Genomic DNA, 12,474 nt, shown 5'->3' with positions numbered 1-12,474 from the left:
CATCAGTATCCCCCCGAGGGGATGAGAGGGCTCACTTAACAGCTTGTCCCCAAACGCCCCCTGCCACCTGCCCCAGATTCTCAGGGGCAGGGGAAGAGCTGTGGGGCCTGGTGAGCATCTCTGTGAGGGAGGGGGGTTTCTCCCCGTGAGCCCCTCAGATCCGGGTGCCCCTCACCGCCTGTGGTCCTCACTTTCCCACCAGCTCCTGCTCCAGAGTCCTCAGCTGCTGCTCCAGCCTCAGCTTCTCAGCAAGGCTCTCTGCCACCTTGAGGGGCAGTGGGGAGAGGCAGTGAGCACATTCAAGGGCTTCAGCCCTGTCGGGAAGGGGGCAGTGAGGGCTTGGGAGGGACTTGAGTAGGGAGTCGAGGAAGGGAAAGCCAGTGGCCACAGTGTGACCAGGAATGGGCAGGGGAGACTGTGGGTCCCTCCCTGGGCATGCAGGCCTGGCAGCGGCACAGAGGTGGGGGTGAGTTGAGCCCCTGGTTCTGGGGACCCTCCAGGACCAGCTGCTGAGCCTCCAGCTTCTCCAAGGACATCACCCCACTCCATTCTCACAGGGGCCTGCCTGGGACTATGCCTTGACCCAAAGAAGGGACAGATGACTATCAGGTGCTGGGAGAAGCTGATGGAACAGCACTAGGGGGAAGGAGCAAGATGGCCTCTTTCTTCCCCTCCAAATTTTTAGGTGACTAAAAATTTCCCTGAATCCAAAAATATTGATGGGTGAAACTCCCTCAGTGCTTCCTGTATGACTAATTCCTTCCAGCCCGAGAGCTTCCTAAGGGCAGGCCTCGGTCTCCAAATCCCCCTCTGTCTCCAGATCCTCCCCTCTCTCCCTGCACTGGGTCCCTGTGCACCAGGCCAGGCCCACAGAGCCTTGACCGTGATGCACTTGCCTTGTGTTGACTGGTGAGCCCACCCTGCCAAGGAGTGAGTGCCTGGTCCCCACCCAGGGCCACCCCGAGACCATGCAAAAGCAGGGCAGCCTGGGGTCCAGCCTGCAGTGGGTCTAGGCTCAGCTCTTGGCCCTCGGAGGAGACATCCTGATCCCGATTCACTGGTTCCAACAAGCCTTCCCCTCCCCGCCTCCGGAGTTCACCCTACCTTCACCTCTCCAGGTGGCCTCGGCCTCAGTTTCCGGGCCACAAGGACCCAGTGTGGTCTTAGAGGGCCCAGTCCACACAGCTGCATCCTCTGCCTGGGAGGCCCTGTCCCCAGCCCTGAGGGAGGGCAGCCAGGACCAACCCAGGCCAGCTCTCACCTCCCAGTGGGGCTGCAGTGGCTCTGCCCCTGCCTGCTCCCAAGCTTTCCCCTCTGCCACTGGTGGGTGGGGCGGGGGTGGTCCCTGGACACTGCTTGGGTTTCCCTGCAGGCCTCGGCTCTGGCAGCACCTGGGGCAGGCCTTGCCCACATCCCATTCTGAATGTCATTAGCCCAACCAAGGACAGTGGGCCACTCCACTGGGACACAGGCCCTAAAGATCTGGAGTGTGACCCAGGGACAGCAACCTAATGGGTAAACTAAATAGGGTCACAGTATCAGTGAGGGTCAGGAACCCCTGAGTCCTGCCGACACCAGGCCCAGTGCACAGATGGGGACCTGAGCCCAGAGTCAGCAGAGGGTTTGTCCAAGGCCACCTGGCCACAACCCCCATCTCTGTGTTCTTGGAAACCCTGCTGCCTGAGAGGCCCAGGGAGGATTCCAGAGTGGCCTCCCCTGCAGACTATGGGACTGGAGGCTGAGGGGAGTGGGCTTGGCTGGTGCCTACTCAGTAAATGCCAGTCTGGTCCCCAGAGAGAAGCCAAGCTGGGCCCAGACCTCCACAGGGGGCTGGGGATGGGGTGGAGCCCACCTTGCGTGCACAGACTCAGAGCCTGCCTGGGGTCTCTGCCGGGGCCCGCACCTGTGGGAAGAGGGCGGGTGCCTAGGACTCGGGAACACCTGGGCGGCTGGCCTTCCTTCTCAGCCGGCTGGACTGTCCAGGTTCTCATGTCCCTGTCCTGGGGTGTGGGCAGGCCCGGGCCACACTCAACCGAGGGCACCTACCCTTGCCCCTAGTAGCTCACGCTGCAGGTTCCGGTGCCAGCTGCACCCAGAGTCCTGCTCCTGCCCCCAGGCATCCAGCTCAGACTGGAGTGAGAGGCCCTCGTCCATTTGTGGACAGAAGGGCTGCCTTAGCCCAAGAGGCCCCACACCCTGGACCTGAGCCCCCAGGTACTTACAGGGGCCAGGTCAGGGAGTTTGCGACCCATTATACAGCCAGGGAAGCTGAGGCACCATGAGGGGAAGGGGCTAGTGCCTGTGACGGAGCCCGGGCTGCTTACTTTTTTGCACTAGGTCCCTGGTTTCAGGCTTGGGGAAGACTCTAGGATCGTCAGGAAGGGCTTCTGGGGGCCCTGACCCCAGGTGGGCCCCAACTCCCCCCACCCCAGGCAGCCCCTAGCTCCTCCCACCTTCCACCTCTGGATCCTGGCAGTCATCTGGTTGTTTTTCCTCTCCAGAGCCTGCGTCTTGCTCCTGTCACTGGCCAGGCCCAGGCAGTGAAGGGCAGATTGCAGCCCCATCTGAGGGGAGCCCCCACCCCCATCCTCTCATGCCCACAGACACCCCCACACAGGCTCTTGAGTCTGGGCAGGGCCCGGCCTGCAGAGAGGAGCCTGATTTCCAGCCTGGACCCCAGTCTGCCTCCCTCACCCGTATGTGGATGAGGTGCCTGGGGGCTCACTGAGCGGCCCCTCCCGTGGACACTCCAGCCCCTCTGCGGCTGTGCCAGGGTCCTGGGATTAAGGGAGGGGAAAAACAAGACAAAGAACAGCTGGGTCCCCAAGATCCCAAGTCACACCCAACCCACCCAACAAGAAGGTAGCAGGAAGCAAATTGGAGGGTGTTGTGGGTTGAACTGTGTCCCCCACAAAAAAAGGTATGTTTGCATTCTAACCTCCACTACCCCAGGATGGGACTTTATTTGGAGACAGGGTCTTTACAGAAGTAAATTTAAAATGAGCTCATTAGAGTGGGCCCTAATTCAGTGTAACTGGTATCTTTATAAATAGGGGAAATTTGAACACAGAAACATACACACAGGGAGAGTCCTCTGTGAATATGAAGGCAGAGACTGGGGTGATGCGAATGTCCAAGACTGTCAGCAACCACCAGAAGCTGGGGGAGAGGCAGGAACAGATGCTCTCTCACAGCCCTCAGAAGGAACCAACCCTGCCAACATCTTGATCTCGGACTCCAGCCTCCAGAACTTTGAGACAGTAAGTTTCTGTTGGTTAAGCCCCCCATTTTGTGGTCCTTGGTTATGGCAGCCCTAGCAAGCTAACACAGAGGGTGAATGAGATCAAACCCCCATGGCAGCTCTTTGGCCCCAAAGGGACCCTGATTCAGCAGGGAGACTTTTGCCTCAAAGCGGCCAGGCCTGCAGCAGCATGAAGTTTGTAACAGTAGCAGCTAACATCTCATGACTATGTGCCACGTGTCCAGCACAGCACTGAGCCTCTAACATGCTTGTCCAGTTTAACCCTCACAGCCAGCTGCTGGGGGAGGAAAGCTGTTGCTGTTCTTGGTTCTTACAAATGAGGGCCAGAAAAATGGAGTAATTTGCCCAAGGGCACACAGCTAGTATAATGTGGAGTCAGTGGGCAGGCTCCAGAGCCCACAGTCTTAACCACTAATTTGGGGACAGTGAAGCCCACAGAATTCTGGGATTGAAGAGGAAGACAGACTGAGGTAGAGACCCAGAGAGGGTCAGGGTGGAAGGAGCCTGAGGTGGGGGATGGGACTAGAGGTGGAGAGTGCTGGAGGCCCTGGGTGCCCCTCACGTCCCCTGCAGCCAGATGTTGATGCAGCATCAGACCCTATCCGGCTGCTGCCCCCTCTCCCTGCTGTGTTTGGCCCATTGGCTGCTCTACACAGGACCCCTGCCCATGATGCAGGGCCAACTTCTAGGTCACCTTCCCTGGACAAGCACAGGGCCTGGGGCACCCATTCACTCACAGGTGAGTCCTAGTCCTGGGAGGAGCTCCCAGGGACTGGAAAGAGGGAGACAGGGCAGGGCAGTCCCTGAGGGGCACGGAGCTGGGAGATCCTCGAGCTGGGGCTCACATCTGCACTGGTTACGGGCCAACTGCATGGTGTTTGCATAGGGCTCCCCTGGCACCACCTCCCGCCTTCCCAGAGCCTGAATCTGACCAGAGGGCCTGGCCCTTGGTCACTGAGTGCCCTACCTTCTCGCTGACATGACCCACTGCACACCCCGTAAAGAACAGAGTCCCTCCAGGCCCCAGGGAGACAATCTCCGACCCTCAAGAGTCTGGGTTGAGAAACAGACAAAAACCGAGATTTTTTTCTGTACAAATGTGCAGTTGCAGACTGTTACTGCAAATTTGCTTCCTTGAGGAACTAACAGCCCTCTCAGAGCCCAGCTCTGGACCCCAGTTTCAGGTTCACCAGTTTAGACCAACTCCACCTTCTATGAGGCCCGGGCCAGCTAAGCACTGCTGCTGAGACCCCTCTCCCTCTGCTTCCAGCCATAGCAACAGATCACCTCTGGTGGGGGTCCTGCTGCACAGCGTGGATCCCATCCAGGTCCTTACAACTCTCCATCCCTGTGGCTCTGAGCCATCTCCTCGGTGTCTGTATCTATTTCTCTGTGTCTCTGTGTGGGCACATCTGGGAGCAAGCGCACGTGTCTCTGGGTGAGCGTCTGATGTATATCTTGGTGTGTGTGTGTGTCCGACTGTCTGTCTGCCCGTGCACACAGGCATTTGGCCAGGAGACTAAGGGAGGGTGCTGGCCAGCAGGAGGCCTCCTCCAGGAGGAGCTAGAGGTAAAGTTGGGTGGACAGGGCCTGGGACCGCAAGCCCTTGCTGTGGCCCCCACACTTCACAGCAACTCCTCACCTCCTCCACTTCTCATTTGGGTCAGGGACTATTCACAACACCCCCGCCTCCATGCCTCTCCTCTCTGGGCCTTTGCATGAGCTCTTCCCTCTTGTTGAAATGCCCTTTTTTCTTTTGTTCCTTGAAGATGCCTGTTCATCCCTCAGCGAAGATTTCAAGGCTCAGAAGCCCCCTCTCTGGGGAGGACTTTGCTATCTGCCGCCCTGCCCATAGCTTTTATAGTGCCTCTCCCCTCATTAGGCACATTAAATTATAATTGCCTGCTTGATTCTCCCCACCCCCAATACCAGAAGCATTTGGGGACAGGGAGTGGTCTGCTCCTACTTTGGTTCTACTGTGTACAGAAGAGGGCCAGACACGTAGTGGGTGGTTTGTAAATGCATGCTGAATGAATGAATGGAGAATGACGGAGCATGATGAGGAAGAGGCAGAAGGGAAAGAAGTGGAGGACAAAGCCGGGACATCCTAAGAAGGGGGAAGAGATTCATTGGCATGCAGGAGGAAGGACAGGGCGGTGGGGAAGAGAACGGGGAGGGAGAGGAAAGGGGTGGACAGAATGCGCCAACCTGGGGAGGTCAGGCCTCATTCTGCTTCTGAAATCTCTGTAGTTCTTCCTCTGAATTTCAGAGCAACTGCTACCTGGTGCCAGCATGCCTTCCAGTGCTCAGCCACCTTCTCATGAAGCCTGGGATGTGATTCTTTCTCCTCCTGCTCTTTCCCGAGGGGCACTGGTACCTCGTGGACCTTGAATGTGCTAGTAGAAATGGGGTGGTCTGGACACAGCATGGACCTCAGATCACCCACACCTTGTTTTCATACATTTTCAATGATTCCTTTCCAAGTTGCATGGGTGTCCTCACTATGTCCTGATGGCAGGGATGGGGATTGGGACAGAGACCGCTCCTTCACGGCTCCCTGTACACACAAAACCCTCTGTCCCGAGCACTTCCACTCCCAATCATCCTGCCTTGAGCTCAGCAGCTAAGGTTATCTCACCTCCCCTGAGCCTGGCCCTGGGCCAGCAGGAGGGGCTCAGCCATGTGTAGGGGAGACAGGACTTGTTGAAGCTGACATATTTCCCACATGCTCCCATAAATGAGCCAGAATGTGACAACCAGGAGTGTTGATACCTGGGGAAGGGAGTCTGGCCTTGGCCATGTGATTTAGGGATTGGGGTTCTGGGCTCCTTTCCTTTACCGGCTGTGACAGAGGCTGGCCCACCTCCTGCCCACAGGCCATCTCACCCAGTGTGAGAACGGGACCGCCCACCCCAGCCCAGCTTGAGCACTGAGGGGTGGGCCCGAGCAGCCATTTACCAGGCCTCCTGGCCCAGGGCTGCCCTCAGCGCTGCTAGCAGCACCGACTTCTCCCCAAGCAGCCAGACACGCTCTGCCTCCAGGGCCTGCACGTGGCACTCCAACACCGTCTTTTCTCCTTGCAGCTGCTGCAGCTGCTCCAAGCAAGCCCCTGGCTGCTGGTGGCTCTGGCCCAGCTCTTCTGAGTCTCTTGTTTACCTGTGAAGACCCCGCTCCATCCTGAGTCATGGCTCAGCCTCCCCTGGCTGGGATCTGTCTGCTTGAGCTAGCCCGTGGGTCTTTACCCATGCAGCTCCCTCCTCCCGAGTTCCTGACCTCCGCATCCTCTGAGAGTCAACCCTTCCAGGAGCCCTTCTCTGACCACCCCGGCCCACAGAGGCTTCTCAGAACTCCAGGCTTCAACTCTGGACCAAATGATTTAAGGCTGGACAGTCCCTGGCTGCCCACCAGCAGAGGGTGCTGTTTTGGTGGACAAGGGTGTGAACCGTGCTCTCTGGCGTTGGGCTGTGTGGGGGCCCTGCTCCAAGCTGTCCCTCCTGGTCGTTCTCTTCTCCATGGTGTCCTTAGGGCCACTCAACCTCAGAATCCCCCAAGCACAGGGCCCAGGTTCCCCTGCTTCTCTGCTCCCTGGCACAGGTGGGCATAGCCTGGCTCATGTGGTACCCTGGGTTCCCTGCAGGGCTGACAAGTTCCCTGTCTTGACCCACCTGGGTGAGCATCAGCAGCCGTTCCTGCAGGAAGGCTGTATCCTGAGCCTGTGCAGGGGTCTCAGCTACCCCCACCGAGAATCCATCTGGGTCCTGAAGTACCTGTGCCCTGTTGCCATCCCAACTCTGCTCCTGGCCTTGCAGGCCTGGCACCAGCATCTCCTGCAGGTACATTCAGTCTAGGGGGCTCCTCCCAATCTTCAGACCACACTGTTATGACCCTGAACAAGCTTTTCCCTACCATCCGGACTGTTTTCCCATCTGAACCGTGAGAGGAGTCAGCTGGATGATCGCAGGGTCTTCCCAAATGTTTGGGAGAGGGGCGTCCCTCTTGGGCCGAACAGAAGCCCCTGCACTGGCCTCCTTCCCCAGCTACTGCTCCAAGAATGAAGACCTGGGAATGAAGTATAGGGAGGGCCGAATGTGTGGGAGGGCCAGTGTTCAGGGCCCTGCCATGCACCCACTTGGAGGGGGGGCTCTGGTCATCCCTACCTCAGGGGGCCCCAGGCTGATCCCTGGGCCAAGGGACTGTCGGCCCATCTGGTTCAAACACTGCTGGGCCTTTTCCACCTCTGTCTGCAGTAAGTAGCAGGATCATGGGGGCAGAAGGGACTGTCTGCCCGTCCTCTGCCACTCTGCCCCTCCCCCATCTCTGAGCACCCTCACTTGTCTTCTGCCACTCTGCCCCTCCCCCATCTCTGAGCACCCTCACTTGTCTTCTGCCACTCTGCCCCTCCCCCATCTCTGAGCACCCTCACTTGTCCTCTGCCACTCTGCCCCTCCCCCATCTCTGAGCACCCTCACTTGTCCTCTGCCACTCTGCCCCTCCCCCATCTCTGAGCACCCTCACTTGTCTTCTGCCACTCTGCCCCTCCCCCATCTCTGAGCACCCTCACTTGTCTTCTGCCACTCTGCCCCTCCCCCATCTCTGAGCACCCTCACTTGTCCTCTGCCACTCTGCCCCTCCCCCATCTCTGAGCACCCTCACTTGTCTTCTGCCACTCTGCCCCTCCCCCATCTCTGAGCACCCTCACTTGTCTTCTGCGTCCTGGTCTGGCCTCCTCCACTCCTTCTGTCTCTGAGATCCCCACAGCCTCTCCTGCTCCAGGCGGGCCACAGAGCAGTCCACCTGCTGGGGGGAGGGCTGAAGGCAGCACAAGTCCCTGGAGAGGGCTGGCCCAGTCTCACGACACACATCCCCCACCCCCGGCAGGGTAGCATCTGCAGCCCCTGATAAAGCAGGCTCACTCCACAAGGCCCTGCCTGCTCCACCAGCTGTGATAAGCCCAGCTGGGGGCCCAGCATGGACCTGTGCCCTGGCTTGTACACAAGGGACTGTGCCCTGCAGCTCTGAGGAGCTGCACAGCTGTTACCACCACTGGCTCCAGATGTGAAACCCTCCACCTCCAGCTGGACACAAGACACATCACCTTCTCCAGCCCAGCTCCTGATGGCTTTGGAGCTCCAGCAAGAGTACAGGGGCTGAGACTTCCCTGGTGGCGCAGTGGTTAAGAATCCTCCTGCCAATGCAGGGGACACAAGTTTGAGCCCTGGTCCGGGAAGATCCTACATGCCGTGGAGTAACTAAGCCCGTGCGCCACAACTACGGAAGCCCGTGTGGCTAGAGCCCGTGCTCCGCAGCAAGAGAAGCCACTGCAGTGAGAAGCCGGCGCACCACAACGAAGAGTAGCCCCCACTCGCCACAACTAGAGAAACTCCGCGTGCAGCAACGAAGACCCAACACAGCCAAAAATAAATAAATAAATAAATTTTAAAACAACAACAACAAAAAAAGAGTACAGGGGCTGCTGTTGTGGAATGCTGGAGAGTGAGCAGGCATGTCAACTGGGTTCGCAGGGTCCTCCCTGGCCAGTAGGGAGCAGTGGCTCTAGGAGGGTCAGCTGTGCGCTGAGACCACCAGGTCACATAAAGGCTTAGGTATCTAGACCATCACAGGGTAGCACTGTCCATACTCTCACATGGGGCAGGGATGCTGGGTACCTCCCCTAGAAGCCTCAGTGTGCATAACCCTCTCTCCCTCCCTGGGGACTGAAGCTTCACCAGGGGTGACTGGGCTTCAGAGGAAACTCTTCTGTCCACTGAGCTAAAACCAGCCACCTCCTTCCCTCTTATTCTACCTGGGAAGGGAAGGGCAGAGGTTCCCTGGTCCTTCCTTTGCCTCTATCCACTGCTCCCAGCCACACCAGGCAATGCACTGCACACCTCCAGGGGGTGCCATTCACAGAGATGACACTTTCAACATGGTAGCCCTCTTGGGGACTCAATTTCCCTCTGTCTCCTTTGGATGCCCCAGGCCCTGACAAGCCTTCTTCCTGAGAATATGACACCAGATATGGGCATCAGCCCTGAGCATTCTGGGGTTTTCAGTCTAGTAAGGGGAACTTGCTAGCTCGGGGGACCTCCCTGGGGCTGTGGACAAGCAAGGAAGACCACGAGGAGAGGACCAGAGCCTCACTTTCTGCTTCGGAGCCAGCAACTCACACTGGATCCTGCTGAGTCCCAGCTCGCGTTCCCGCTTCTGCAGCACCTGTGCTTGCTCAGACAGGGCCTCCAGTGCTGCCCGCAAGCGACCAGCCAGCTCAGCCCGCTGCCACCTGCTCTCTGCCAGCCACACCCACAGGTTCTTCTCTGACCGCTCCCAGTCTCCCTCAGAGGCCCTGTCAGAGCACCTGCCAGGGAAAGAGCAGTCAGGCTTCGGCCCAGGCCCCAGGGACTGCCGTGCCCAGCCTCCCCACACTCACCTGCATCCTTCAGTGGGGCTCAGTGAGTGAGCACAGTCCAGTAGCCAGGGGTGATGGGAGTGCCGGGAACAGCAGGCAGCACCAGGCATCAGGTCCGTGGGGCTCTGACTCAGTGGGTCCTGACAGCAGGATAGAGGGGAGACCCTGGAGCTGGGGCACGCCTGCCCTCCCAGAGCACCAGCCTCTGAGGCCTTGCCTCAGTTGCAGAAACAGGCCCTGGGGCTGAGTGGGCACTTAAACCCTTCAACCCCAAACTTTCGCCCAGGATTCTCCCTGGTGATTCAGATTTCAAATAAACACCAGCCTCAACCTCGCTAAACAGTTCTCATTTCCAACAGATTCCATGATCTGTGGGTGCTATGGCCCAGCTACTTGCTGAACAAACACGGGTTCATTTGATACTCCCGGGTTTGGGGTGGGGGCACTTAAGCTCAGAGGGGAAATCAGTTGTCCCGAGTCACGCAGGTAGTTAGTCCACTGCAAACTGGGCCCACATTCCTCCATCCTGCTGCTCTCTTTCCCAGTGTGGGAGCCTAGAAATGGCCGGGGCTGGGGAACATCTGGGGAGACACTGTATTTTAGCTCTGACGTAGGGGGTCAGAAGCCCTCAAATCAAGTCACTGCTCCAGTACCTCTCTGGCTTTCAGAGCTTCAGCTGTAAGGCGGGGGCCCTGACCCGTAACTGACCTGCCTTTTCCTCACATTCCCAGACCCGTCCCCGCTCAGGATTGTAGCACCACCCACCAGGCCCTCTCCCTTCTAGACACCTTGACTCTCTCCTCTCCCCTGACTCCAGGCTCAGGTTACTGTAGCTCCCTCCTGAGCTGTCTCCCTCCATTTCACCAACACACAAGGCCTCTCCAAAATGGACCATGAGGACCAGTCCCTGCCCCGCTCCTTCCACACCCTGCATAGCACCCACAACTTCACACTGGCTGGGTTCTCTGTCTTTCCCACTTAGAGGCAGGGGCTCGCTATGGGCAGCCCCTAGCCCTTACTGAGACCCTGAGCTTGTCTGGCTTGGTTTGCGGGGGGTGCTCATGGTCTACCGGAGTGGGGAGTGGTACAGGTCAGGCTGTTGAGCTTGTGGAGCCAGTGCAGAGGGAAGCACAGCCACCAAGTGCCGTGGCAGCAGAGAGAAGGGAGTCTGACCTTTCCTTGGGGCTCCCAGAAAGGCTTTCCAGGGTGACCCTTGGGCTAAGGCCTGAAGGTGAATTAACTGCCCCGGAAAGGGCAAAGACGGATGTGGCAGAAGAGAGCAAGGGCAGGAGGACAAGGAGGGGATCAGAGAAGGTGGGGCCTGGGGGGAGAGGTGAGCTGAGCCAAGAGCACAGGGGGGCCAAAGGGAGATCAAGGGGGCCATAGTTGCTGTGGGGCTCAGGTGGCTGGTGGCAAGGCACAGGGCAGAGGCATCTCCTTGGTGTCCTCAACCAGCACAGAAAAGACTTGGCGGGCACATGGGTTGAGGCCCAGAGAAAGAGCGTGGACCTGAGGGGCGGAGGATGTCGAGCAAACCTTCTCTGAAGGTGGTCCAGGCCCCTGACCTCCCCAGCCACCAGTTGCCAAGGTCTCGGCCATCCAGCACTGGAGGAATGAGGGGGGTGGGGTGGGGTGAACTGGGGGTGGGGGAGTTACCCATACTTCACTTTTCCCAAGTGCCTCTCTTTCTTCTAGGTGTGAGTTCTTTTAGGAACAAAGAGACAAAAGAATGAGGCTCTAAGGCAGAATTTCAGGCAGGACAGCTGCTGGACTGAAGATTTTAGAGGGGGAGCTGGGAGATGGCGCCTATCCTACTTCTGAAAAAGAAAGCTCTGCTTCTTTACTGGGAGGCGGGGACTCCTGTGTTCTCGATGGTGGGAGGGCTAGCGGGAAGAGGGCCCGACTTACCCCCTCAGAGCCTGGCGCCCAGGTCAGGGCTAGGGACAGGAGCCTCTCTGAGCTCCTCCACCCTCAGCTGCTGACGCAATCGCAGCTTCCAGGAGCCATGGAAACTGCGGGCAACACCAAGAGGTGGGAGGAGGAGACACCAGAGTCCTCCCGCCTTGTCTGAGTGGATGAAACCCTTAGATGAAACCCGGCTGGTATGGCTGCGGGCCATAGGCCAAGCTTTGGGGCCCAGGAAAGAATGGCAACTCAGAAGCTCCGACCCCTGAGGCAGGAGCCTAAAGGGGCGGGATCTAGGGGCGCAGACAGCCGGGCTCTTCGTCATCAACTGCACACTAGAACCGGCTGCTTAATTTTCTATACGGGGGAGAATGGGTGCATTTGGTTGGAGGGGGACCGGGAGCCGGTTTTGAGGCTGCAGTAGTGTAGCAAGCATCCCGTTTTTACTTAACTTCTGTTGTTTACTTCCGGTAGGGATGGTGGAACTAACGGAGATTTTGGGGGTACCAAGCACCCGCTCAAGCCACGCCGTCAGAACCCAGTTTAAGGGGGAGCCAGAGGCTAGAGACTGGACAGCCCTCCCTAACTCCCGAGGGGGCGGCTCCGCTCCGACAGCGCCTGAGTGGCTGCGAGGTGACGACTCGCGCCAGGGGCGTGCCCAGCCTCATTGGGGAGGGGCCGGGGGCGGGGCCGGGGAGAGGGAAGGCTGGCGGCCAGGCCCTGCGGTGCTGTCCCGGGGAGCGGTGGGGCCTGGAGGGATGCTCTGTCCCTGGCGTGGCGCGGGGGCAGTTAGAGGACGCTCCCGCCCGCTTTATTGAGCGACGCCAACTAGAGCCCGGGGGCGGAGAGTGTGGGGCCCTCACAAACAGTGAGGTCTTCCAAAGGACCCAACCTCGGTTTT

The 12,474-nt window shown here is 58.8% G+C and overlaps 1 protein-coding gene across 1 annotated transcript in view; it reads left to right on the top strand.

Moving 5' to 3' along the window:
• The window catches only part of ARID3B (AT-rich interaction domain 3B), a 60,310-nt gene extending 53,854 nt beyond the window's left edge, over positions 1-6,456 (top strand). Inside the window, exon 9 of the mRNA XM_036844130.1 lies at positions 6,346-6,456. Coding sequence (XP_036700025.1) covers positions 6,346-6,443 — 98 coding nt within the window. The 3' untranslated portion in view covers positions 6,444-6,456. The remainder of the gene's footprint in view (positions 1-6,345) is intronic.
• Positions 6,457-12,474: the final 6,018 nt, after the last annotated feature.

Source organism: Balaenoptera musculus, chromosome 2 (genome assembly GCF_009873245.2).
Source record: "Balaenoptera musculus isolate JJ_BM4_2016_0621 chromosome 2, mBalMus1.pri.v3, whole genome shotgun sequence".
Classification (NCBI taxonomy): Eukaryota; Metazoa; Chordata; class Mammalia; order Artiodactyla; family Balaenopteridae; genus Balaenoptera; species Balaenoptera musculus.
Note: the sequence above shows the minus strand (reverse complement) of the source record. Positions and strands in the feature narration are given on the sequence as shown.